Here is a 25,351-nt window from a genome sequence, read left to right as displayed (position 1 = left end):
AGAAGGTTCTATGAATTAACAGGAATTTTTCTGCAGGTGGCTTGTGGTCCGGTTGGCCACCAAGTGGTGTCAGCGGAAGCTGCAGGCGGAGCTAAAGATTGGCTCCTTCCGCTTTTTTTGGATCCAGAATGTCAGTCTTAAGTTTCAGCAACACCAGCAAACAGTGGTGAGTTCTGGGAAACCCTGGATATGTGTAGCGTTGATCCAACTGAATTTAAACTCTTAATTTCCTTTTTTTAAAAAAAGAAATCCTGGTGGCTTTTCTAGTTAATGACAGCCTTACCATTTCTTTGCCAAGATGATCTTAGAGCTAGTTGGAGAATGCTGGGATTGATGCAAATTGTTCAGTTAAAAATGTTTATAGGACACAGAGTGTCCAGGGCACATAACAAAGATACAGAAGAAAGATAACAGGAAATTGAAGAGTTTACTGTTCTAATTTAAGAGGGGATTCAAGGCAACATGCCTATGAAAGAGAAATTCTAATAATCCAGAACCTTTCCTGGCTTGTCAAGCTGCTCGTTGCTTTTCAGCAGCTAGCACACAGCTTTCTCCCTCACTGTTTTAGGAAATTGATAACCTGTGGATTTCCAGCAAACTCCTTAGCCATGATCTTCCGTGAGTACCCTATATTTTCACTTCTCCCCTAGAGGAGTATTTTGGAGTTGGTGTTTGCAGAGTGAGACTCTTCTACAGAGGCCTCACAATCCAAGGAGGAAGGGAGGTTGTTGCTGAAGTCTTCCTGTTAGCCTGGGTGCCATTATCTTGTGAGACAGATATTGATAACTGCTATGAAACTGATCTCTGTGATTTGAGCTGTGTTTCTAGGAAGGATGAGAAAGTGCATGTGAGGGTGGGGAATAGATTGCTATGGGACGGATGGACCTGGTGGCAGTGAGATATTTCTCTTCTGGGCAGACACTATGTGGCATTGTGCTTTGGAGAAGTGCGTATCAGAACGGACCTACAGAAAGTTTCTGGCCTGTCTGCCCCATTCTCCCAGAGTGCTGGGGTGGATCAAAAGGAACTGTCCTTCAGCCCATCCTTATTGAAGATCTTCTGCCAAGTGAGACAACTTCTCCCACTGTCCTGGACTGTACTTTGGCATGGTTGGCTTTGGAGTTATGGGTAGATTTTTCTACTATTTTTAGGACATAATACTAAGAGCTGCCCCTCTTTCTCATCTGGAAGGGAAGGGCAGTTCCTTAACGTTAATTATTGTTCATCCTTGCTTCTTCCTTCCAGCTATTCTCCATTCATGTAGATGCTATAAACATCATGGTTCTCAAGGTGGATACTTCTGAGTCCTTATGGCATATTCAGATCAGTAGAAGCAGATTTCTTTTGGATAGTGATGGGAAAAGGTAAGCACCGGGGAGCAGAGGATCTAGCCGTCCCATTCTTGCCTTAGAGTTGCTTCAGGGCCTCCTTATCAAGGTTTTAAGTTCTCATTCTGTGCAGTTTGAGGAGATGCTAAGATTAGACATTTCCACTTGCTTTGTCCCTTGTAGCCAACAGAGCTTGACTGGAGGTAAATGGTGAGGAAAGGGGCCAAGTGCTCTTAATTTTTTTCCTTTCCCAGGCTAATCTGTGAGGTGAGCTTATGTAAGATCAACAGCAAAGTTCTAAAGAGTGGTCAGCTGGTAAGTATGCCATGATCATTCAGATGCCTCATTTCCTCCTGAGCATAAAGTGTGAAGGAGCTTAGGGCTTGCATTCTGGGTTCTGTGACCTTAGGGGGTTCCCTCAAGTCAGTACCCAGTGTTCCAGATCACATTTTGACCTAAAACTTCCAAACCTTCTTACATACACCTTAGAGGCTTGTCATCCCCACAGGAGGACACCTGCCTAGTGGAGCTCTCACTGGCCCTGGACCTGTGTCTAAAGGTGGGCATTAGCAGTCGGCATCTCACGGCTATCACTGTGGATGTGTGGACACTCCATGCTGAGCTGCATGAGGGCCTCTTCCAGAGCCAATTGCTGTGCCAGGGCCCAAGCCTAGCATCTAAGCCTGTTCCCTGTTCAGGTAAAGCCCCAGTCATTGAGCTTCTTGACTGCCTTGTTCTCAGGGATTGTTTTGGAAGTAGAAAAAAATAGTGGTCTCACTACTTAGATGTGATTCACTAGTCACCATGAACTTTGACCATAAGCATAGTTAGAGGAAATAGAGCATTTGCTTGTGCTGAGTGGCAGAACTAACATTAAGTGTGCACCTGTCATGAGTTAGGCTTGTACTATGAGTTTTTTTTTTTCTTTTTAAAAGATGGAGTCTTGCTCTCTCACTAGGCTAGAGTGCAATGACATGATCTCGGCTCACTGCAACCTCTACCTTCCGGGTTCAAGCAATTCTCCTGCCTCAGTCTCCTGAGTAGCTGGGATTACAGGCGCCTGCCACCATGCCTGACTAATTTTTATATTTTTTAGCGGAGATGGGGTTTCACCATGTTAGCCAGGATGGTCTCGATCTCCTGACCTCGTGATCCACCCACCTCGGCCTCCCAAAGTGCTGGGATTACAGGCGTGAGCCATCATGCCCGGGCTCGTACTATGTGTTTTATATACAGTTGACCATTGAACAACACAGGTTTGAGCTGTGTGGATCCACTTATATGTGGATTTTTTTCAATAAATACAGTTGGCTCTCCATATGTGTGTATTCTGCATCCACAACCAAATGTGAATGGAAAAATGCAATATTTGCAGGATATGAAACTCACTGATATGGAGGGCTGACTTTTTGTATACACGAGTTCCCATAGGGACGACTGCTGGACTTGAGTATGTGCGGACTTTGGTATCTGCAGGGGGTCCTGGAACCAAAGCTCCAAGGACACCAAGGGATGACTGTATATTCTCTCACTAAATCCTCAGCACTTCACAAATAAGGAAACTGAAGCCTAGGAAGGTTAGCTAGGTAACTTGACTGAAGTCATACAGCTAGTTGGTAGTAAAAATGAGGTTTAAATTATTTGGCCCTAAGGTCCACATTCTTTTCATTTATCAACCTGCTCCTTGTACTCCTTAAGTTTTTAGAGACTGGAGAAGTACAGCAGGTGCCTGGATCTCGGGGGCATTCGCCTTGTGGTCCATCCAGCTTAGGCATTTGCTTAGCCTATTTTATGTGGGAGGATTTGGCCATAGAGGCCAGGGCATTTCGGAAGAATTGAGAGTGTTAAGAATTGATGGTTCTCGTGTTATTCATTCGTATTTTCAGAGGTGACAGAGAACTTGGTTGAGCCAACTCTGCCTGGCCTGTTCCTCCTCCAGCAGCTGCCAGACCAGGTCAAGGTTAAGATGGAGAACACAAGCGTGGTATTGTCCATGAATAGTCAAAAGAGGTGAGGTTTCTCCTGACACAGAAGATGGGAGAGTGATAGTGGGAGCTGTATGATGGTATCTCTGTAACCAGCCTAGTAGTTGCTGAGCTTGTCTATGGGGAGAAAGGAAGTAGAAATGGTTACATCCACGTAGTGTGGGAAGAATAAAAAAAAAAAATTATTACCAGTTTTGAGATGGAGTCTTGCCCTGTTGCCCAGGCCTGAGTACGGTGGTCCAATCTTGGCTCACTGCAACCTGCGCCTCCCAGGTTCAAGCGATTCTCCTGCCTCAGCCTCCCAAGTAGCTGGGACTATAGGCGCGTGCCACCACGTCCGGCTAATTTTTTGTATTTTAGTAGAGGTGGGGTTTCACTGTGTTGGCCAGGATGTTCTCGGTCTGCTGACCTCGTGATCCCCCTGCCTTGGCCTCCCGAAGTGCTGGGATTATAGGCGTGAGCCACTGCACCGGCCAAAAAATAATTGTTTTTAAAAAATAAAAATAAAATAAGTAGGAATGGCATTCCACATCTTCCTGAGCCAGAATCTTTCTTGGTCCAGGCACCTGACTTGGACTCTGAAGCTGCTGCAGTTCCTGTACCACCGTGATGAGGATCAGCTGCCCCTTCGAAGCTTCACAGCAAACTCCGATATGGCACAGATGAGCACTGAACTCCTGCTGGAAGGTTCATGGGTTGGGGTACTGGTACTGAGCGACAATGGGAGGACTAGATACTCTCTTTGCTCATGCCCCATGTGGAGTCCTTAATCTAATCTCAGTGTAACTGGGGAGCGGAAGGAGGGAACATACTGAGAGGAAATAGCCCCAGCTCACAAGTTTTGATGACAGTCTGTTTATCCCTTTGCAGGCTTCTGACCCTCTCCCAGTTTTACCTCTTGCCCTTCCAGTGCTCTCCTCTGATCTGTCCTCTGGCCTCTTACAGATGGGTTGTTGCTGTCCCAGAGTCGCCAGCGCATTGTCTGCCTCAGCTCCCTCAAGGCTAGTGTGCAGGTGTGATGATTGTGGTACCAAGAATTGTTCCTTTCTCTGCTTTCCCGCTACATTATTTCATTATGAGTTTGTGAAATAAAACCCAAGCCCACAGTTCTGGTCTTCTTATTTCAGGTGACCACCATTGACCTCTCAGCCTCCCTAGTTCTGAACACTTGCATCATTCACTACCGGCACCAGGAATTCTCTCACTGGCTGCACCTGCTAGCACTGGAAACCCAAGGGTCTAGTTCACCTGTTCTTAAGCAAAGGAAAAAAAGGTCAGTCTGATCTTTTTCAGCCACCATCTTATCATTTGGATTCTCTGGGATTCTTTTGGTCCAAAGTGGCATCTTGTGTTAAATATGTATTTGGTTGTTTGACCTCCTCAAATCTGAGTCTCAACAGCAATCCTGTTTTATGTATCTTTCCTATTAGACTAGACTCCTTGATGGCAGAATGTTGTCCTCTTTGTTTTTATGTCCTTGGTGCTTAGCATAGTGTTTTATACAAAATAAATGTTTGTTGAACTGAACTTAAATGATAAGGAATGTCTTTGTCTTGTCTGCCTTAGATTGTAAGGTGGCAGTCATGTCTTTGTGTAGTGCTTCTATTGTGCTGCACAGAGAACTTAAGGTTATGGTTTAGAAGTGATGCTTCTTGGTTATTTTAGGTTCAAGCATGTGATATTGCTGGTGTTCATTGTATTTGGCCTATGAAAATGACAATTTTATGTGAGTCAACCTAATATCTTTCTGGGGTTCCTGCAGATTACCGTTAAGACTAGCAATAAACTGATGAGTTCAGCCTTTTATCTTCTAGGTGTATCCCATCCTAAGAATCACAATAAAACTCTAAATTCTCACTCTGATTTTAAGAGCTTCAGAAACTGTTCCATGATAGGAAGCTGCAGTTCTTTTCTTACCAAATAATGATGTTTTGTCCCTATGCAGAACCTTCCCCCAAATCCTGGCTCCCATCATCTTTAGCACCTCCATCTCCAATGTCAACATTTCCATTCAACTTGGAGATACACCGCCTTTTGCCTTGGGATTCAATTCTGTCTCTCTGGGTAAGGCTCTCAGATGGAAGAGGAACAAGAATCTGTCCATTAATGGAGCTAGGCCCAATTCATGGCCACAGTGGTTCCATGCAATCCCTCTTTCTCACTATTGTTCAGATTACCAGCACCTCAGGCCACAAAGCATCCATCAGCGGGGTGTCCTGACTGTAGACCACCTCTGCTGGCGTGTGGGCAGTGACTCCCACATTCAGCGGGCACCACACCCACCCAATATGCATGTTTGGGGTGAGGCGCTTGTTCTGGACTCCTTCACGCTACAGGTAGGTGGGGGCTTTGGTGAATAGGGGCCTGCACAGCTTTCCTCATCCTGTCATGCATCAGAGCACTGAGCATCCTTTTGGCAGCAGGAAGTGCATTAGGGAATTATAAAACTGTGCGCCTCCATACTTCTAATGGAATCTGTCTGCTTCTTCTCTAGGGTAGCTATAACCAGCCTCTGGGCCTGTCCAGCACCCAGTCAGATACCCTCTTTCTTGATTGTACCATTCGAGGACTTCAGGTGGAAGCATCAGATACCTGTGCCCAGTGTCTGTCTCGTATCTTATCCCTGATGGGTCCACAGTCTGGGAAGTCAGCTGTCTCTAGGCACTCTTCATTTGGGGAATCTGTGTCATTACTGTGGAAAGTGGACTTGAAGGTCGAAGACATGAATTTGTTCACCCTTTCTGCCTTGGTTGGTAAGTGGGACAAGGAGTCTATGCTGAAGTGTGCTACTTGGGAGACTGAGGCAGGAGAATCACTTCAACCTGGGAGGCAGAATTTGCAGTGAGCTGAGATGGTGTCACTGCACTCTATCCTGGGCAAAAGAGCGAGACTCCGTCTCCAAAAAATAATATAAGTAAATAAATATACTGAAGTGTGTAGTGTGTAACCTAAGCAGATTATATTGGTTTAGTCTGCTCTTTCTCATTTGATGAAGCTGCTGAGCTGGAATTTTTCTTTTTCTTTTTTTTTTTTTTTTGGAGACAGAATCTCCCTCTGTAGCCCAGGCTGGAGTGCAGTGGCGCCATCTCGGCTCACTGCAAGCTCCGCCTTCTGGGTTCATGCCATTCTCCTGCCTCAGCCTCCTGAGTAGCTGGGACTACAGGCGCCCGCCACCACGCCCGGCTAATTTTTTGTATTTTTAGTAGAGATGGGGTTTCACTGTGGTCTCGATCTCCTGACCTCGTGATCCGCCCACCTCAGCCTCCCAAAGTGCTGGGATTACAAGCGTGAGCCACCGCGCTCGGCCTGGAATTTTTCTAAATTAGAGGCATGAGATGCTTGAAAGTCTTGCATAAATATCAGGCTTCTTGATATTTCTTAAGGGCTTATGAAAGGCAAGTACTAAGCAAGACATAAAAAGACAACCTTAATCTAGTCAAGAGAGATCCATATAGCTTTTTATTTCCTTGTGTGTTTAGTTCTAAAGAGTAAATGGTATGTCTCTGTGCAATTTGTAGGAGTTAAGGAACTTCTTTGGCTCTGCCAAATCCAGTTAGGTTAAGAGAGGAAAGGGAAAGTTTCCTTAAAACCTAAGGAATGAACTTAGGGAGGCATGAGGAATAAAGATAATTAAGGGAATAAGTGAGAAAGGTGAGTGAGGACTTTTGTTGCCCTTTGAGAGCTGGGAACCAAGGCTGACATGGTTTCTGGTTATTAGGTGCTTCAGAGGTACGACTGGACACCCTGACTATCCTGGGCAGTGCAGAGACCTCCACTGTGGGAATTCAAGGACTTGTGTTAGCGCTGGTGAAATCAGTCACAGAAAAGATGCAACCCTGTTGCAAGGCCCCTGACATCCCTACCCCAGTGCTCAGCCTTTCCATGATCTCCATCACCTATCACAGCAGCATCCGCTCTCTGGAGGTAATGTTCCTGTGGAGAGGTGGGGCCAGGCTGGTTTTTCCCTCAGCTTAGACCCTTTCTCTGTCTTTTTTTTTTTTTTCTTGTCTTTTCCCAAAACAGAGTCTCACATGTTGCCCAGACTGGTCTTAAACTGCTGGGCTCAAACAATCCTCCTATCTTGGCCTTCGAAAGTGCTGGGATTACAGGTGTGAGCCACCATGCCCAGCCTCTCTTTTTAACTCATGTTGTGAAACTGGTTTCATGAGAAGTATGACACCTGATTTTGTTTATTTTTTCTAACTCTTATGTTTTTAACTTTTTGTGGAATTTAAAATACATGCAAAACTAGAGAGAATATATAAGCTTTGTATACCAAGGTTCAATAATTACCAATTCATGACCAATATCTTTTAATTATACTCCCACCAATTTCCCCTGCCTCAGGCTCTGGGATTATTTTGAAGTAGGTAAGTAGATATCAGACATACATAATTTCCACTATAAATGTTTCACTATGCATCTCTGAAAAATAAGGGGCTTTTTTTTTTTTTTTTTTTTTTGAGACGGAGTCTAGCTCTGTTGCCCAGGCTGGAGTGCAGTGGCCGGATCTCAGCTCACTGCAAGCCCCGCCTCCCGGGTTCACGCCATTCTCCTGCCTCAGCCTCCCGAGTAGCTGGGAGTACAGGCGCCCGCCACCTCGCCCGGCTAATTTTTTTTTTTTTTTTTTGTATTTTAGTAGAGACGGCGTTTCACCGTGTTAGCCAGGATGGTCTCGATCTCCTGAACTCGTGATCCGCCCATCTCAGCCTCCCAAAGTGCTGGGATTACAGGCTTGAGCCACCGCGCCCGGCCTAATAAGGGGCTTTTTAAAAATAATGACCTGGGGTCATTTTGCTGAAGCCCTCAGCCCATCAAAAGACTGGAAGGAGTCAGATGATAGAGGCAGTGGCAGGTTTTGAGAGGCTTTCCAGTATCTTTATCCTCAGGGTAACAGATGGACATGGGACCCTCTTAGGAGGAGGGTGGGCGTTTTCCTCTTTGTCAGACTTCACCTTTGGAAACGGAAGAGTTTCCTTTTTAGAGACTAGAACTTGAGAATTTTCTGTCCTGGAATTTTACTTTTCTCTGTCCACTTAGCTATTCAGAACTGACTTTGTTTTTATTTTTTATTTTTATTTACTTATTTTTTTCTTGAGATGGAGTTTCGCTGTGTTGCCCAGGCTGGAGTGCAGTGGCGCAATCTCAGCTCACTGCAAGCTCCGCCTCCCGGCTTCACGCCATTCTCCTGCCTCAGCCTCCTGAGCAGCTGGGACTACAGGCGCCCGCCACCATGCCCAGCTAATTTTTTGTATTTTTTTAGTAGAGATGGTGTTTCACCATGTTAGCCAGGATAGTCTTAATCTTCAGACCTCATGATCCACCCGCCTCAGCCTCCCAGAGTGCTGGGATTACAGGCATGAGCCACTGCGCCCGGCCCCTGACTTTGTTTTTCAAGCTGACAAAGACACTACTCCCTCCTTGACGCATACTTTTACATAAGTCAGCTGCCATATTGACTTGTGTGCTCAGTACTTTATTATGCTATATTTTGAGAATTAAATTGATGCAATCAATTCATGAAACATTTTCAAGTTGACTGTTGCAGTGGTTACTAGACAGTGTAGTTGCCGATAGAAAGGTAACTCATAAGCAGAAACATGAAGGCAGATGATAATATTATTGAGTACCTGCTGTCTATACTGAGTGTACTATGGTAGATACCAAAGAATGAAAACACATGGTCCCTATTTTCAGACAATTTAGAATCCAGTTGAGGAGAACTTGAAAAGTGTAAGTGCTCTTAAATGTAAGACACTAACAACTGTTAGCTCAGCACGTTAGTGCTAACAGGAACAAAGCAAGGCAGTAATTAATGTGGTTACTCAGGAACAACTTCTGGGTGGAGATGGTTCTTGAGCCAGGTATGCATGTGTCATAATCTTTTGCCATCTCTACTGTTTTATGACATGGTAATTGACAGATCCTTTTCTTCTGCTCCCTAAAGGTTCAGTGTGGTGCAGGGCTGACCTTACTTTGGAGTCCCCCAGATCACATGTACCTGTACCAGCATATCCTGGCCACTCTACAGTGCCGAGACCTACTAAGAGCCACTGTGTTTCCTGAGACTGTACCATCCCTTGCACTAGAGACTTCAGGAACCATTTCTGAGCTAGAAGGCCGTGCCCCTGAACCATTACCCCCAAAGCGGCTGCTAAACCTAACCCTGGAGGTGAGCACAGCCAAACTCACAGCTTTTGTAGCTGAGGATAAGTTCATTACCCTGGCTGCAGAGAGTGTGTCACTGAGCCGGCATGGAGGTTCCTTGCAGGCATACTGTCCTGAGCTGGCAGCTGGCTTTGATGGCAATAGTATCTTCAACTTCAAGGAGGTGGAGGTGCAGCTGCTGCCTGAGCTGGAAGAGATGATCCTCCACCGGAACCCCTTCCCTGCGCTGCAGACCCTCCGGAACCGTGTTTGGCTTCTCTCCCTCGGCTCAGTCTCAGTGGAGTTTCCTTATCAGTATGACTTTTCTCGAACTCTAGATGAGGCTGTGGGAGTTCAGAAGTGGCTGAAGGGACTGCATCGAGGGACTCATGCTTGGGCCTCTCCAGGCCCTGTCCCGCTCCCACCTGATCTACTCTTAAAGGTTCAGCACTTCTCATGGGTTTTCTTGGATGATATTTTTGAGGTGAAACTTCATGATAACTATGAGCTGATGAAGGATGAAAGTAAGGAGAGTGCCAAAAGACTGCAGCTACTGGATGCCAAAGTGGCCGCCCTTCGGAAGCAGCATGGGGAGTTATTGCCTGCCCGCAAAATTGAGGAGCTCTATGCCTCTTTGGAACGCAAAAACATTGAAATCTACATCCAGCGTTCCCGTCGTCTCTATGGCAACACACCCATGCGCCGGGCACTGCTCACTTGGAGCTTAGCAGGGCTAGAGCTGGTAGCTCTGGCAGATGCCTCTTTCCATGGTCCTGAGCATGTGGTAGAACAGGTTCAAGAGCTTGATCCAGGCAGCCCTTTTCCCCCTGAGGGAGTAGATCTTGTCATTCAGTGGTGTCGAATGCTCAAGTGCAATGTCAAGACCTTTCTGGGTAAGTATTTGCAGACCCCGTGTTTGCCTGCTCAGCTCTAGGGAGCTCTCTGAGTGATTTTAGACAAACTAGGTTATATGGTTATATTGGGAACTGTGCTGTTTTGGATGGGTGGAGTGGGATGGGTGGGCTTCCCTTCCCTTTCTTTGTTCCTAAATTTCACCCTGAAATTGCTTGGCTAACATAAAGGGAAAGCTAACACAGTTATCTTTAAGATTATTGTCTCTTGGATCTCAGTGCTATGCCCTTAACCTTCTGCTCCAGGGTTACTGTCATTTTTCAGCTTGCTGTCAACTGCCTGCCCTTGTTCCCTCAATTGACTTTGTAAATATAGATGGGTAAAATGGTGGTGAGGAAAAAGGCCCAAGAGTGCTCAGACTGCCCCTGAGTAGCCAGTGTGTACCCTTCCTCTGGTAACAGTGCGGATCAGAGACTATCCACGGTACCTGTTTGAGATCCGTGACTGGCGGCTGATGGGTCGACTTGTGGGCACCGAGCAGAGTGGTCAGCCTTGCTCCCGTCGGCGTCAGATCTTGCACTTGGGGCTTCCGTGGGGTAACGTGGCAGTGGAGAGGAACATGCCCCCACTCAAATTCTACCATGACTTCCACTGTGAGTAGAGATGGGGCAGTTGGTTTGGCTGAGGGACATTTGTGATGGGTGAAATAGGAGATGAGCTGAGGCCCTTCTGGAGTGAAGAAGGAAGAGAAGTGTAATGTTGTGAACAAGTTATTGCCTTTGTTCCTCTACCCCAGCGGAAATATTCCAGTACACAGTGGTATGGGGCCCATGCTGGGATCCAGCCTGGACACTGATTGGTCAGTGTGTGGACCTCTTGACCAAGCCCTCAGCTGACCCCAGCCCACCTTTGCCCTGGTGGGACAAGAGCCGTCTTTTGTTCCATGGAGACTGGCACATGGACATTGAACAGGCGAACCTGCACCAGCTGGCCACCGAGGTAAGGGGTGTCTTGATACTTTTTTCCTATCAGGATAATATGGATGAGGCCTGTATAGCACATGTGGGAAGAGAGAAAGGTGCTGATATGGGAGATGAGGATGGTTTTCTTACCTATATCTCACCAAGTTCTTGGGGATGATCATAGGATCCATACAACACAACTGAAAATATGCACTGGGAGTGGAGCCACCTGTCTTTTCATTGGAAACCTGGTCAGTTTGTGTTCAAGGGTGACTTGGATATCAACGTGAGAACAGCCTCTAAGTGAGTGGAGTGAAGGGAGGGTCCTCCATGGGGTGAGGGACTAAGGTTGGAGGGAGGGGGAAGAGCCAAGGGGAAGTGAGTGACCAGGGCACTGAGGGCTGGGGCTCCGTTGTGAGGCAGGTATGACGACTGCTGCTTCCTTCACCTGCCTGACCTCTGCATGACACTGGACCTGCAGTGGCTGTGCCATGGGAACCCCCATGATCACCATAGTGTCACTCTGCGGGCCCCAGAGTTCCTGCCTGAGGTGCCCTTGGGCCAGCTTCATGACTCCTACCGGGCCTTTCGCTCGGAGAACCTCAATCTCTCCATCAAGATGGATCTGACTCGGCACAGTGGAAGTGAGGCTTGGGCCTGGGGTAGTGGGGAGGAAGGGCTGGGAGGGCAGGCATGGACACTGGGGACTTTAGCTTGACCCTCTGGGTAGGGGAGGGGAGAAGGGCAAGGGAGAATCTAGGTTAGGACCTTTTTTTTTTTTTTTTTTTTTTGCGGGGAAAGTGTTGGTGTCTTAGACCTTTTTGGCTGCTATTATAATAATACCACAAGTTTGGTAGCTTATAAACAACAAACATTTATCTCTCACAGTTCTGTAGGCTTGAAAGTCCAAGATCAAAGAACTGACAAATTCAGTGTCAGTGAGGGCCCATTCCTCATAGATGGTGCCTTTTTGCTGTGTCCTAATATGGTGGAAGGAGTCAGTGAGCTCCCTTGGACCACTTTTAAAAGGGCACTAATCCTATTCACGAAGGCTCCACCCTCATGATCTAGTGACCTCCCAGAGGCCCACCTCTTAACATCATCACCTTAGGGGTTAGTATTTTAACATGAATTTTGGGGAGATGCAAACTTTAGACTATAGCAGTAGGGGAAAGCAGAGAGCTTAGATCCTTGAAAGAAGAGGGAGTGGGGGATGCTGAATGTGAGGCCAGTTGCTGTTTGGATTTTGGATTTTTAAACCTCTACAACGTGCAGCAAGGGAAGGATTTAGCTTTACCTCTGTGTTTCATCCATAACTAGGAAATGTCGGTCCTTCCCTTTGCAGCAATATCCCAACCCCGAATTCTGCTATATAGTAGTACCCTGCGCTGGATGCAGAACTTCTGGGCAACTTGGACTAGTGTCACAAGGCCTATCTGCAGGGGAAAGCTCTTCAATAACCTGAAACCCAGCAAGAAGAAACTTGGTCAGCACTACAAGCAACTTTCCTATACAGCCCTCTTTCCCCAGCTGCAGGTAAGGCGCTGATGTCCCTGCTGACATCTTCACTTTATTTTGCTTCTAGTTTTCTTGTTTCTCATACTGAGTCCCTTAATCATCCCTCTCATGCCATTCTTTGTTCAGTGTTACGCTCTCTTGTTGCCAGGTACATTATTGGGCCTCATTTGCCCAGCAACGGGGCATCCAGATTGAGTGCAGTCAGGGCCATGTCTTTACTCGGGGGACTCAGCGGCTCATACCTCAAGGTAAAATCAAAGAGTCCTTTCATTTCTCCTATCCTGTTCCTTGTTGTTTTTCCCTTTCTCAGTTCCATTCCCCTCCTCCATCTCTGTCTTACACTATCCTCTGAACTGGTCAGCATGGTCTCTGTGTGCCTCTTTTTCTCAGCAGGCACAGTAATGCGGCGCCTTATCTCTGATTGGAGTGTTACCCAGATGGTGAGTGACCTAAGTCAGGTGACCGTTCACCTGATGGCCTCACCCACTGAAGAGAATGCTGATCACTGTCTTGATCCTTTGGTAACAAAGACCCACCTGCTGAGCTTATCCTCCCTCACCTACCAACGGCATAGCAATCGCACAGCTGAGGAGGTACTGCCTGACACAGTTTCTTTATTACCTTATTTATATTAGTAGGTATCTCAGCCTACTTGGACTGCCATAACAAAATACCAGAGACTGGGAGGCTTATATAACAAAAATTTATTTATCAGTTTTGGAGACTGGGAAGTCCAAGATTAGGGTGCCTGCATGGTTGGGTTCTGGTGAGGGCTGTCTTCTTGGCTTGCAGATGACTGCCTTGTCTCTGTCCTCACATGGCAGAGAGGGAGAGAGAGCACAAGTGTGCATGAGTGCTCTGGTTTCTCTTATTGTAAAAACACTAATTCTGTCATGAGTGCCCCACCCTCATGATCTCATGTCATTACTTCCCAAAGGCCCATCTCCAGATACCATTACATTGGGGGTTAGGACTGCAACATGTGAATTTGGGGGGAACACAATAACGTCCATAGGAGTAGGTTGCAGGCGAAGTCCCTGGTAATGTTTCTCATTATATTCCAAGCATGTATGTCATTACTTTATGACAAACTCACTTGGTTTAGCTGTATCAGCATCCCTCTTTTCGAAAATACCTTTTCTTTCTCTCCTAAAAATAGTATCTTACTCTTTAGGAAATAGAGTAAAATTTTTTCCTAACACTGAAAAAAAATTGGTACGGACTTTTCCCCCAATTAGGGAAGGATTTTAAGTTGAAATTCTCAAGTCATTTAAAATACAGTGGGGGAGAGCTGGGTGCGGTGTCTCATGTCTGTAATCCCAGCACTTTGGGAGGCCGAGGCGGATGGATCGTTTGAAATCATGAGCTCAAGACCAACCTGACCAACATGGTGAAACCCCATCTCTACTAAAAAAACAAAAAAATTAGCTGGGGATGGTGGCGCATGCCCGTAGTACCAGCTGCTCGGGAGGCTGAGGCAGGAGAATCTCTTGAAACTGGGAGGTGGAGGTTGCAGAGAGCCGAGGTCTCACCACTGCACTCCAAGCTGGGCGACAGAGCAAGATGCTGTCTCCAAAATACAAAAAACAAAACAAATAAAATACAGTGGGGGCTGGGCTCAGTGGCTCACACCTGTAATCCCAAAACTTTGGGAGGCTGAAGCAGGTGGATTGCTCAAGCTCAGGAGTTTGTGAGACCAGCCTGGGCAACATGTGGAAACCCTCTCTGTACCAAAAATACAAAAAATTATCTGGGTGTGGCGGCATGTGCCTGTGATCCCAGCTACTTGGGAGGCTGAGGTGGGAAGATGGCTGGAGTCTCGGAAATCGAGGCTGCAGTGAGCCGTGATCGTGCCACTGCACTCCAACCTGGGTGACAGAGTGAGACCCCATCTCAAAAATAAATAAATAGGCAAGGTATGTTGATGGCTCATGCCTGTAATCCCAGCACTCTGGGAGGCCAGGGTGGGTGGATCCCTTGAAGTCAAGAGTTCCAGACTAGCCTGGGCAACATGGTGAAACCCTTTCTCTACAAAAAATGCAAAAAAATTAGCTAGGCATGGTGGCGTGCACCTGTCATCCCAGCTACTCAGGAGGCTGAGGTGGGAGGATGGTTTGAGCCCAAGAGGCAGAGGCTGTGAGCCAGGATTGCACCATTGAGGCTGGGTGCAGTGGCTCACACCTGTAATCCCTACACTTTGGGAGGCTGAGGCAGATGGATCACTCGAGGTCAGGAGTTTGAGACCAGACTGGCCAACATGGTGAAACCCTGTCTCTACTAAAAATACAAAAATTAGGCCAGGTGTAGTGGCTCACGCCTGTAATCCCATCACTTTGGGATGCCAAGGTGGGCGGATCATTTGAGGACAGGAGTTTGAGACCAGCTTGGCCAATGTGGTGAAACCCCATCTCTACTAAAAAATACAAAAATTTGCTGGGTGTGGCGGCGGGTGCCTGTAATCCCAGCTACTCGAGAGGCTGAGGCAGGAGAATCTCTTGAACCCGGAAAGTGGAGGTTGCAGCCAGCCAAGATCGTACCACTGCACTTCAGCCTGGGTGACAGAGTGAGACTCTATTTCAAAAAAAATAAAAATAAATAAATAAATAAACAAGCCAGGTGTGGTAGCACATACCTGTAATCCCAGGTGCTTGGAGACTGAAGCATGAGAATCGCTTGAACCTGGGAGGCGGAGGTTGCAGTTAGCCAAGATCATGCCGCTGCACTCCAGCATGGGTGATGGAGTGAGACTGTCTCAAAAAAAAAAAAAAAAAATCACACCACTACACTTCAGCCTGGGAGACAGAGCCAGATTCTGTCTCAAATAAATAAACATATTTTAAAAATAAGATAAAGTGGGGCCAGGCACAGTGGCTTGTACCCGTAGTTCCAGCTACTTGGGAGACTGAGGCAGGAAGACTGCTTGAAGCCAGGAGTTCAAGACCGGTCTGGGCAAAATAGACTTCCATTTCTCAAAAAAGAATTGTAGAGGAACTCTAAAAACATTTTTTAATAACAAACAAAATACAGGTATAGTTCAAATGTAATATAATACATAAGCCAAGACCACTTAGTTTTTCTTTCTCCAGGGTCTGTCTCCCCACCTTGCCCAGTGAATTTCTTTTCTTTTTTCTTTCTTTCTTTGAGACGGAGTCTTGCTTTGTCACCCAGGCTAGAGTGCAGTGGCCGGATCTCAGCTCACTGCAAGCTCCGCCTCCCAGGTTCATGCCATTCTCCTGGCTCAGCCTCCCGCGTAGCTGGGACTACAGGCGCCCGCCACCTCGCCCGGCTAGTTTTTTGTATGTTTTAGTAGAGACGGCGTTTCACCATGTTAGCCAGGATGGTCTCGATCTCCTGACCTCGTGATCCGCCCGTCTCGGCCTCCCAAAGTGCTGGGATTACAGGCTTGAGCCACCGCGCCCGGCCTTCTTTTTTTTTTTTTTGAAACCGTGTCTCTCATTGTCACCCGGATAGGAGTGCAGTGGCGTGATCTTGGCTCACTGCAACCTCTGCCTCCTAGGTTCAAGTGATTCTCCTGCCTCAGCCTCCTGAGTAGCAGGGTTTACAGGTGCCAGCCACCACGTCCAGCTAATTTTTTGTATTTTTAGTAGAGATGAGGTTTCACCAGATTGACTAGGCTGGTCTCAAACTCCTGATCTCATGATTCGCCCGCTTCGGCCTCCCAAAGTGCTGGGATTACGGGCATGAGCCACTGCACCTGGCCAACACGTTTCTTATTCAACAAACTTTTCTCTTATCACTGCCCTTGTGGAACAGCAGCATTGGGGGCAATTTCCACGCTACCTGAAGCCTTGAAGTCCTTTTCCTGTTTCGTAGGAGCTCTCTACTCGTGATGGGGATCCTACCTTTCATACACATCAGCTGCACTTAGTAGATTTACGGATTTCCTGGACAACTACTAATCGAGACATTGCCTTTGGGTTATATGATGGCTACAAAAAGGCAGCTGTACTCAAACGTAATCTCTCTACGGAGGCCCTGAAGGGGTTAAAGATTGATCCACAGATGCCAGCCAAAAAGCCAAAGCGGGGTGTCCCAAGTAGTGCCTCAGCCCCACCTCGTGCTAACACTCCCAGCTTCAGTGGACGGCCTGATAAGGGGTCATCAGGAGGTAAGCTTGGGGAGATGAGACTTTATGGGTTTGGGTTTAGAACATGGATATGGGCTTGGACAAGAGTTTGAAAAGGACTGAGTCATGGCTGCTTCCATCTATGTGCAGAAGTGAAACTATCATTTTTCCTTCTGAGGCCACCTAAGTCTTATATATTAAGTAACAGTGATATTGGGGCATTAAATGGTCTGGTCCCGTGGCCAGAAGAGAATCAGAAGGGGAGTGATGGAGCCAAAACAAGATGAGTAAGGGAAAGAAACAAAGTGATAAATGTCACAAGAGAGAAATAAAAGAAAATGGGAGTTAGCTGGGTGCAGTGGCTCACCCCTGTAATCCCAGCACTTTGGGAGGCTGAGGTGGGTGGGTCACTTGAGGTCAGGAGTTCAAGACCAGCCTGGCCAACATGGCAAAACCCCATCTTTAGCAAAATTAATACAAAAAAAATTAGGCAGGGTGGCATGTACCTGTAATCCCAGCTACTTGGGAGGCTAAGGCATGAGAATCGCTTGAACCCAGGAAGTGGAGGTGACAGAGCAGGAGTGCATCTCAAAAAAAAAAAGAATATGGGGCCGGGCGTGGTGGCTCATGCCTGTAATCCCAGCACTTTGGGAGACCGAGGTGGGCGGATCACGAGGTCAGGAGATCGAGACCATCCTGGCTAACACGGTGAAACCCCATCTCTACTAAAAATACAAAAAAATTAGCCGGGTATGGTGGCGGGCGCCTGTAGTCCCAGCTACTTGGGAGGCTGAGGCAGGAGAATGGCGTGAACCCAGGAGGCGGAGCTGACGGTGAGCCGAGATCGCACCACTGCACTCCAGCCGGGGTGACAGAGTGAGATTCTATCTCAAAAAAAAAAAAAAAAAAAAAAATGGAGTTACTGCTGACAGGAGTGAAGGGGGGAATACCATCAGGGGAGAGTTGATTGAGGAAGTAGCATTTGAGCCAGGCCCTGAAAGCTTAATATGGTTTGAACATATAGAAATGGGATGGAAGGGCAATCAAGGTGGAGGGAATAACCTGAGTAGGAGTGGAGTTTGAAAGCTTAGTGTGTTCAAAGGAGAATCTTGAGTGGAAAAACCCAAGCTCAAAAGTGTTTTTTCTGTTCTCTCACTCAGAAACAATTGACACAGAAGACTTCTGTGACCAAATATGTGGGAATTTTTCCCCAACCAATAAGCAAGCAATTAATTCTGCAGCGGACACCAGTTGGGTGTCCTTTAATTCAGTTCAATTCTGACACTATCTACCTGAGGACAGCATCAGATGCCAAAGGTTGACGAGTCAGTCTCTAAGCCCCCCGCCCCTTCCTTCATATGCCAGTCACAGGCTCCAGGTTGCTTTATTTGTGCTTCTCACCACCTGGCTATAAACGGGTTCCCACCACCCCCTCCTTGGGTTCAATTAATTTGCTAGAGCAGCTCACAGTCCTGAAGGAAACCTGTTTACTGGTTTATTATAAAGGGTATTACAAAGGATATGGATGAAGGGATGCATAATGCGAGGTATGGGAAGTGGCGGGAAGCTTCTATGCCCTCCCCAGGCAGGCACGCTACGCCCCAGGAACCTGTACGTGTTCAGCTATCCAGAAGCTCTCCAAATCCTATCCTTTTGGGTTTTTAATGGAGACTTCATTATGTAGGCATGATTGATTAAACCACTGGCCATTGGTGATTAACTTAGCCTTCAGCCCCTCTCTTCCCAGGAAGTGTGTGTGTGATGGGGGTGGGACTGAAAGTTATAACACTTTAATCCTGCCTGAGTCTTTCCAGTGACCAGCCACCATCCTGAAGCTACTTAGGGGCTGCCAGCAACCAGTCAACTCAGCATACAAGAAGACATCACTTTGGAGGCACTAATGATTTTAGATTTCGTATGCCAGGAAACAGGGAGGACCAAATATATATTTCACAGTATCACAGAGAGTAAACAGTCTCTTTTAGTTGACAGAAAGAGTGAGAGAAAGGACTAGAAAGGAAAGCTGGGGTAGATCACCAAAGACCTTTCATATAGGGCTAAGGAGTTTTTGGTCCTTGTACAGTAGGCAGTGGTGAACTACTGAATGTTTTTGAATATGGGTGTGTCATCGTTTTATGAAGACAGATCTGACAGTAGTGTGTAGGAGGATTGGAGAGGAAGAAACGAGGTGGGGAGACAAATTAGGAAACTATTATGGTGTCTCAATAAGAAGCATTGAGGGCTGGGGCCAGGCACAGTGGCTCACACCTGTAATCCCAGCACTTTGGGAGGCTAAGGGGTGGATCACTTGAGGTCAGGAGTTGGAGACCAGCCTGGCCAACATGGTGAAACCCTGTCTCTAGTAAAAATATAAAAATTAGCCAGGCGTGGTGGTGCGTGCCTATAATCCCAGCTACTCGGGAGGCTGAGATGGTAGAATTGCTTGAACCCGGGGGCAGAGGTTGCGGTGAGCCAAGATTGCGCCATTGCACTCCAGCCTGGGCAATAAGAGTGAAACTCCATCTCAAGAAACAAACAAACAAACAAAAAACATTGAGGGCTAGAACTAGGTGGAGGCAGTGGGAATGGAGATAAGATGGATGGAAACATTATTGTGCATATGGGAGAACTGGCCACTGGTTGGAAGGAGGAGTGAAAGGGAGAAAATTGTAACAACTTGATTTTGAGCCCGATGACTGGCATGATGGATCAGAAATAGAGCCTGGGACTAAACAGGTTTGGGGAGGTGTAGGGTTGTTAAGTTCAGATTTGGGCATGCTGAATTTGTGTCACTAGTAGGCTATCAATATAATGTCTAACAAACAGCTGGAAATTGGGGTCTAAAAGCTTAGGGCTATAAAGAGAGATATTTCGGAATTTCAGCATAGAGCTAAGAGTTAATGCCAAGAATATTATAATAGTTGCTTACTGTGTGGTAGGTACTCTGCGAAATATTTTTATGTATTATGCCATTAAATTTTCTTTTTCCTTTTTTTTTTTTTTTTGAAACGGAGTCTTGCTCTGTCACCAGACTGGAGTGCAGTGGCGCAATCTCAGCTCACTGCAGTCTCCACCTCCTAGATTCACACTCTTGTCCTACCTCAGCCTCCCGAGTAGCTGGGATTACAGGTGTGCGCCACCACACCTGGCTAATTTTTGTATTTTTAGTAGAGACGGAGTTTCACCATGTTGGCCAGGATGGTCTCAATATCCTGACCTTGTGATCTGCCCACTTCAGCCTCCCAAAGTGCTGGGATTACAGGCGTGAGCCACCGCGCCTGGCCCCATTAAACTTTCATAGCAATCTTATGAGAGAGTTACTCTTTTACAAATAAGGAAATTGCCACGCAGAGAGGCAGACTGCCCAAGGTCACAATACAGGCAGACTAGTTTGATTCTGGAGACTGTGCTCTTAACCATACACTCTGTTAGACAAACCCGTTAAGAGAAAGAATAGGAAAGAGAAGGGAACATGCCAAGGATGGATCTGAGGAGCTTAGACCTCGGAGAAGGAAGAGGGCCTGGAGACATAATCAGGGGAAGCAGCAGACCTAGGAGAATATAATAACATTGATGGCAAGAGAGTGGTTTCAAGTGGAAAAGAGTGGTCAAATAGCGTGTAAAATAATACGAAATGAGAAAAGGAATAAAATGGGGGTAAGGGAGAGATCATAGAGTAATACCTAAGAGAAAAAAGTGTTAGCTAGCATTTCTCAGTTTCTGTTGGGAATCTGTACTTTTAGTAAAATTGAAGGAAGGCTGGGCGAGGTGGCTCACGCCTGTAATCCCAGCACTTTGGGAGGCCGAGGTGGGCGGATCACCTGAGGTCAGGAGTTCGAGACAAGCCTGGCCAACATGGCGAAACCAGTCTCTACTAAAAAAACACAAAATTAGCAGGTATGGTGGCACGCACCTGTAATCCCAGCTACTCGGGAGGCTGAGGCAGGAGAATCGCTTGAACCAGGAGGTGAAGGTTGCCGTGAGCCAAGATCAGGCCACTGCACTCCAGCCTGGGTGACAGAGCAAGACTCTGTCTCAAAAAAAAAAAAAGGGAAAATGAAATAACCCTTGTTTTGCCTTCATGGGTCAAGGGATGGGCTGGGCTAGAGTTCTAGGTTTGGGAGGATGTATTCTAAGCCCTTATCTAGCCGGATAAATTGAGGGAAGATCCATTTGGCTCTGGAAAGGGAAAAGTCTTTCCCTTTGAGACTGTGACCTTTCCCTGCTTCCTATTTCTCTGCCAGGTGCTTACATGTTGCAGAAACTAATTGAAGAGACAGACAGGTTTGTAGTGTTCACAGAAGAGGAATCAGGCATGAGTGACCAGTTGTGTGGCATTGCTGCCTGCCAGACGGATGACATATACAACCGAAACTGCCTTATTGAACTGGTCAACTGTCAGGTACCTTCTCTTTACAAGTTACCTCAACATCAGGCTAGATCATGATCATATTGTTCACCTTCCCCCACCTCTAAGTATGAATGGGTAAATAGAGCTCCAAAAAATTTGTCCTTCTCATAGGTATCATAGATAATCACTTCTATGTCCAGATGCCAGTAAAATTTCCTCAGTAAGCCAGAATTAGATCTAGCTGCAATGGTTGATACAATGTGCTCACTAATCTTCTCATCTTCCTTGGTAGCTTAACTCTGCTTCTATCTCTGGCATAGATGGTTCTTCGTGGAGCAGAGACAGAAGGCTGTGTCATTGTGTCAGCTGCCAAAGCCCAACTGCTGCAGTGCCAGCACCATCCAGCCTGGTATGGTGATACATTGAAGCAAAAGACATCCTGGACTTGCCTCTTGGATGGCATGCAGTACTTTGCCACCACTGAGAGCAGCCCCACGGAGCAGGATGGCCGACAGCTCTGGTTAGAGGTTAGTGAGTGGATTTGTGAAGGCCCATTATATTCCTGGTTTTCCATAGAGTTTCTAATGGCTGGAATATTCTTGACAGTAACCTACTGTTACTAGCTTAGCAGAATAATGAGGCTGATAACACCTTGAATGTGGGCAGTCTCTGGTCTGGAAGCGTATAGTACTGTTTTTTTTTTTTCCTCATGGTGTTCTATTTCATTGCAAAAGAAATTCTCATTTCCCAGAACTAGTATAAAATGGACTGGAACTTTTTTACTCTTTAAGATTGCTGATCCCTATTAATGTTCACACTAATCAGCAGGCAGCCAAGAAAACAGGCAGTGACTCAGAATTTTCGATAAGTTCACTATCTGCCCATTCTCTGTCCTCTCATGAAAATGACTGATTGGTTATTTCAGCAAGGCAGTGAGGTTGAATGAAAGACTGTCTAGGAGTCAGGTTATGTGAGTTCTAATGATAGCTTTCCCATGATAGTAGCCATGAGCTCTTGGACAAGTCACCTTTAATTGTGAAATGGAATTGATACTTCACCCTCACAAGATTGTTGAAAGGATCCCATAATAAGGTGCTTTGAAAATATAAATCTTTATTCAGGTGGAAAGTACTCTTTTTTTTTTTTTAAAGTCAGTATGTATGGGGAGGTCTTAAGTGTGTGGCAAGATAATGTGGTTTTGTTTGTTTTTTGAGACAGAGTCTTGCTCTGTAGCCCAGGCTGGAGTGCAGTGGCATGAACTCGGCTCACTGCAACCTCTGCCTCCCGGGTTCAAGCCATTTTCCTGCCTCAGCCTCCTGAGTAGCTGGGATTACAGGCGCGCCCCACCATGACCCCCTAATTTTTGTATCTTTAGTGGAGATGGGGTTTCACCATGTTGGCCAGGCTGGTCTTGAGCTCCTGACCTCTTGATCCGCCCGCCTCGGCCTCCCAAAGTGTTGGGATTACAGGCTTATGCCCCACCCAGCCAAGATAATGTTTTTGTTAGATGGTGAGATTGTGAGCAGTTGGCAGAAATAAGGGAAGGAGCTTGTCTTTGCATTGCATGGTTGTTAATTTGCTTTTCAGCTTCTTGGTAAAACTGAACCAGATTATATTTTACCCTGTAACTTCTAAAATATAATATCATCAGAATTATTGGAGAGTCTATTGGTTATGAGATATGCCTAGTCAATATTGTGCATTATTACTTAACAGGTGTTAAGTGCCCACATTGTCTTGGGCATGGTACACCCCCAAATGAGTTACAGGATCTAGCTGTATCTGATAAGGACCACAGTGATAAATCCATTTGCAATTCTTAGTGGGGATAAAAGGGTCCCTCTTCTCACCTCCCTGGCTGATGCTTCTTATATCAAGGACCTTAGGGCTTAGTCCAGGCAACCTCAAGTGTAATAAGAGGTAATGAGCATTTAGATCAGATGTCAGGCTGGGCGCGGTGGCTCACGCCTATAATCCCAGCACTTTGGGAGGCCGAGGCAAGTGGATCACGAGGTTAGGAGTTCAAGACTACCCTGGCCAAGATGGTGAAACCCCGTCTCTACTAAAAATACAAAAATTAGCCGGGCGTGGTGGTGGGCGCCTGTAATTCCAGCTACTCGGGAGGCTGAGGCAGAGAATTGCTTGAACCCAAGAGGTGGAGGTTGCAGTGAGCTGATATCGCACCACTGCACTCCAGCCTGGGCAACAGAGCAAGACTCCGTCTCAAAAAAAATAAAAATAAAAAGATCAGATGTCAAGCCAAGTAAGGGACTGGTTGTTGGTAGTACAAGAAGTCATGCTGATATATAAGAGCTGTGGTTCATTCAAGCAAGCAGTGCTCTTTATCAGTAGTCTTAGGAGGTAAGCACAGGTGTTAACTACTCATGCAGAAGTAGAATGGATGAGCTGTTGGATCTTTCTGGCATTTTCTGCACCTCTGCTGCTTTTAGGCATGCCTTCTTTTGCATGTGAACTCTTGCCCCCTGCCCCCCACCCCCCTCAGGCTGTGATACTAGCGTTAGAGTGGAACGTCTTTGGTTTAGGTACGAGGGACTTTGGCCTTTCCTATATTTTTTTGAGGCTTGACAGATCCACCATCTGCTGTGGTCTTCCCATCTCACTCATTCTGTTATTCACTCTGACTTCAGCTTGGCAGAGTGAATAAAAATAATTCAATTACCTTCCCCCATGGCAACATTGTCAGAGTGGTTATCTATCTGAAGATAGAAAACAACAAGAACACAAATGGAACAAATAACAAAATGGGTGGGAAAGTAATTTTTTTTTAATGAGATATTTTGCCCAAGACATGATTAGATTTGAACCTTGCTCATTGTTTTTCTGGCTCGAGACCTGCGGGCCTGGCAAAGTGTGCATGTAATGCAGTTGGGTTGGAGAATTTGGGTGAACTGGGGCAAGAGAATGAGACAAGTACGTCCTCTATCCTGGGAGATGGTTCAAGCTATTCCATGCAGTGGAGGTCTAGATAGTAAGTGTAACTACTTGAAATATGGAGATCTGTCACCCAGTTGTCCAGGACAAGCCACTGTTTCCCCAGGAGCTAAAGTTGCCTGCATCTCTGTCTTCAGGTGAAGAATATCGAGGAGCACCGGCAGCGTAGTTTGGACTCTGTGCAGGAGCTGATGGAGAGTGGGCAGGCAGTGGGCGGCATGGTTACCACAACCACAGGTCAGCCCTCCCCCTCCTCTGCATCAAATAATTAGGAACAGATGTGCATCCCAAAGGGACCTCATTTCCCTTCCTATTCTTAACGTCAATGTATGCAGTAGTAGGACCATTTTGTGCTAGGCTAGGTTGAAAGCGGTGTTTCTGGAGTTTCCGAGACATAGCTGGGAGGCTCTCACATTACCTTTATTGAGAATGTCTTTTTCTTATCTCTTTCCCACCTCTTCCCAGATTGGAACCAGCCAGCTGAGGCACAACAAGCCCAGCAAGTCCAGCGGATCATTTCGCGTTGCAGCTGCCGAATGTACTATATTAGTTACAGCCATGACATTGATCCTGAACTAGCAACTCAGATTAAGCCACCTGAAGTTCTTGAGAACCAGGAAAAGGAAGATCTCCTAAAGAAGCAGGAAGGTATTCAGGGCTTGAAAGGCTTTTAGGAGAGGACTAGGGAAATTAGTAAAGTAGTTATTTCCTTGGTGATTCTGAGACAGTAGAGTTATTAAAAGTCCACTGTGCACTGGCATTAATGTTTCACTTTGCTCTGTTTTTTGTAAGTTCTGCTATGAGAAAATAACCTCTATTCTTAGAGGGAGCTGGGATGAATGGGCATTCTTTATGATTCTGAAATAAACATGTTTCTACCCATGAGCACCTCTCACCTTTTCTGTGGGGTTGACTAGTAGGGTGGTTCCAAATGTGGGTAAAGAGATGGAGTAGATATTTAGGTAGAAACTTGAGCCTTTTATTTAGCTGCTAACAATTATCTAGGGGCTGTGGATACCTTCACCCTTATCCACCATGAGCTGGAAATTTCCACCAACCCAGCTCAGTATGCCATGATCCTGGACATTGTCAACAACTTGCTGCTCCACGTAGAACCTAAGCGGAAGGTGAGCATGGGCCCTTGTAGAATGCTGGTTAGCCTCACAGGA

At 46.4% G+C, this 25,351-nt stretch overlaps 1 protein-coding gene across 3 annotated transcripts in view; it reads left to right on the top strand.

The window, feature by feature from the left end:
• BLTP2 (bridge-like lipid transfer protein family member 2) overlaps positions 1 to 25,351 on the top strand; it is a 32,587-nt gene that overhangs the window by 940 nt on the left and 6,296 nt on the right. For 2 of the 3 annotated variants that reach the window (XM_011731985.3, XM_071082573.1), the window contains exons 2-29: positions 37 to 166; positions 569 to 618; positions 919 to 1,066; positions 1,246 to 1,364; positions 1,583 to 1,643; positions 1,837 to 2,026; positions 3,215 to 3,338; positions 3,876 to 4,000; positions 4,259 to 4,326; positions 4,441 to 4,586; positions 5,259 to 5,377; positions 5,486 to 5,649; positions 5,808 to 6,066; positions 7,032 to 7,237; positions 9,261 to 10,353; positions 10,774 to 10,965; positions 11,109 to 11,311; positions 11,459 to 11,577; positions 11,698 to 11,918; positions 12,620 to 12,810; positions 12,941 to 13,040; positions 13,183 to 13,385; positions 16,627 to 16,921; positions 21,124 to 21,281; positions 21,551 to 21,757; positions 24,320 to 24,419; positions 24,648 to 24,830; positions 25,188 to 25,309. In XM_011731985.3, the coding sequence (XP_011730287.2) occupies positions 37 to 166; positions 569 to 618; positions 919 to 1,066; positions 1,246 to 1,364; positions 1,583 to 1,643; positions 1,837 to 2,026; positions 3,215 to 3,338; positions 3,876 to 4,000; positions 4,259 to 4,326; positions 4,441 to 4,586; positions 5,259 to 5,377; positions 5,486 to 5,649; positions 5,808 to 6,066; positions 7,032 to 7,237; positions 9,261 to 10,353; positions 10,774 to 10,965; positions 11,109 to 11,311; positions 11,459 to 11,577; positions 11,698 to 11,918; positions 12,620 to 12,810; positions 12,941 to 13,040; positions 13,183 to 13,385; positions 16,627 to 16,921; positions 21,124 to 21,281; positions 21,551 to 21,757; positions 24,320 to 24,419; positions 24,648 to 24,830; positions 25,188 to 25,309 (5,296 nt within the window). The remainder of the gene's footprint in view (positions 1 to 36; positions 167 to 568; positions 619 to 918; positions 1,067 to 1,245; positions 1,365 to 1,582; positions 1,644 to 1,836; positions 2,027 to 3,214; positions 3,339 to 3,875; positions 4,001 to 4,258; positions 4,327 to 4,440; positions 4,587 to 5,258; positions 5,378 to 5,485; positions 5,650 to 5,807; positions 6,067 to 7,031; positions 7,238 to 9,260; positions 10,354 to 10,773; positions 10,966 to 11,108; positions 11,312 to 11,458; positions 11,578 to 11,697; positions 11,919 to 12,619; positions 12,811 to 12,940; positions 13,041 to 13,182; positions 13,386 to 16,626; positions 16,922 to 21,123; positions 21,282 to 21,550; positions 21,758 to 24,319; positions 24,420 to 24,647; positions 24,831 to 25,187; positions 25,310 to 25,351) is intronic. The other variant, XM_011731992.3, reaches the window with a different exon arrangement.

The sequence above is a fragment of the Macaca nemestrina genome, chromosome 17 (genome assembly GCF_043159975.1).
Source record: "Macaca nemestrina isolate mMacNem1 chromosome 17, mMacNem.hap1, whole genome shotgun sequence".
NCBI lineage: Eukaryota > Metazoa > Chordata > Mammalia > Primates > Cercopithecidae > Macaca > Macaca nemestrina.
The sequence above is the reverse complement of the archived record's forward strand: the minus strand, read 5'-3'. Positions and strand labels throughout refer to the sequence as shown.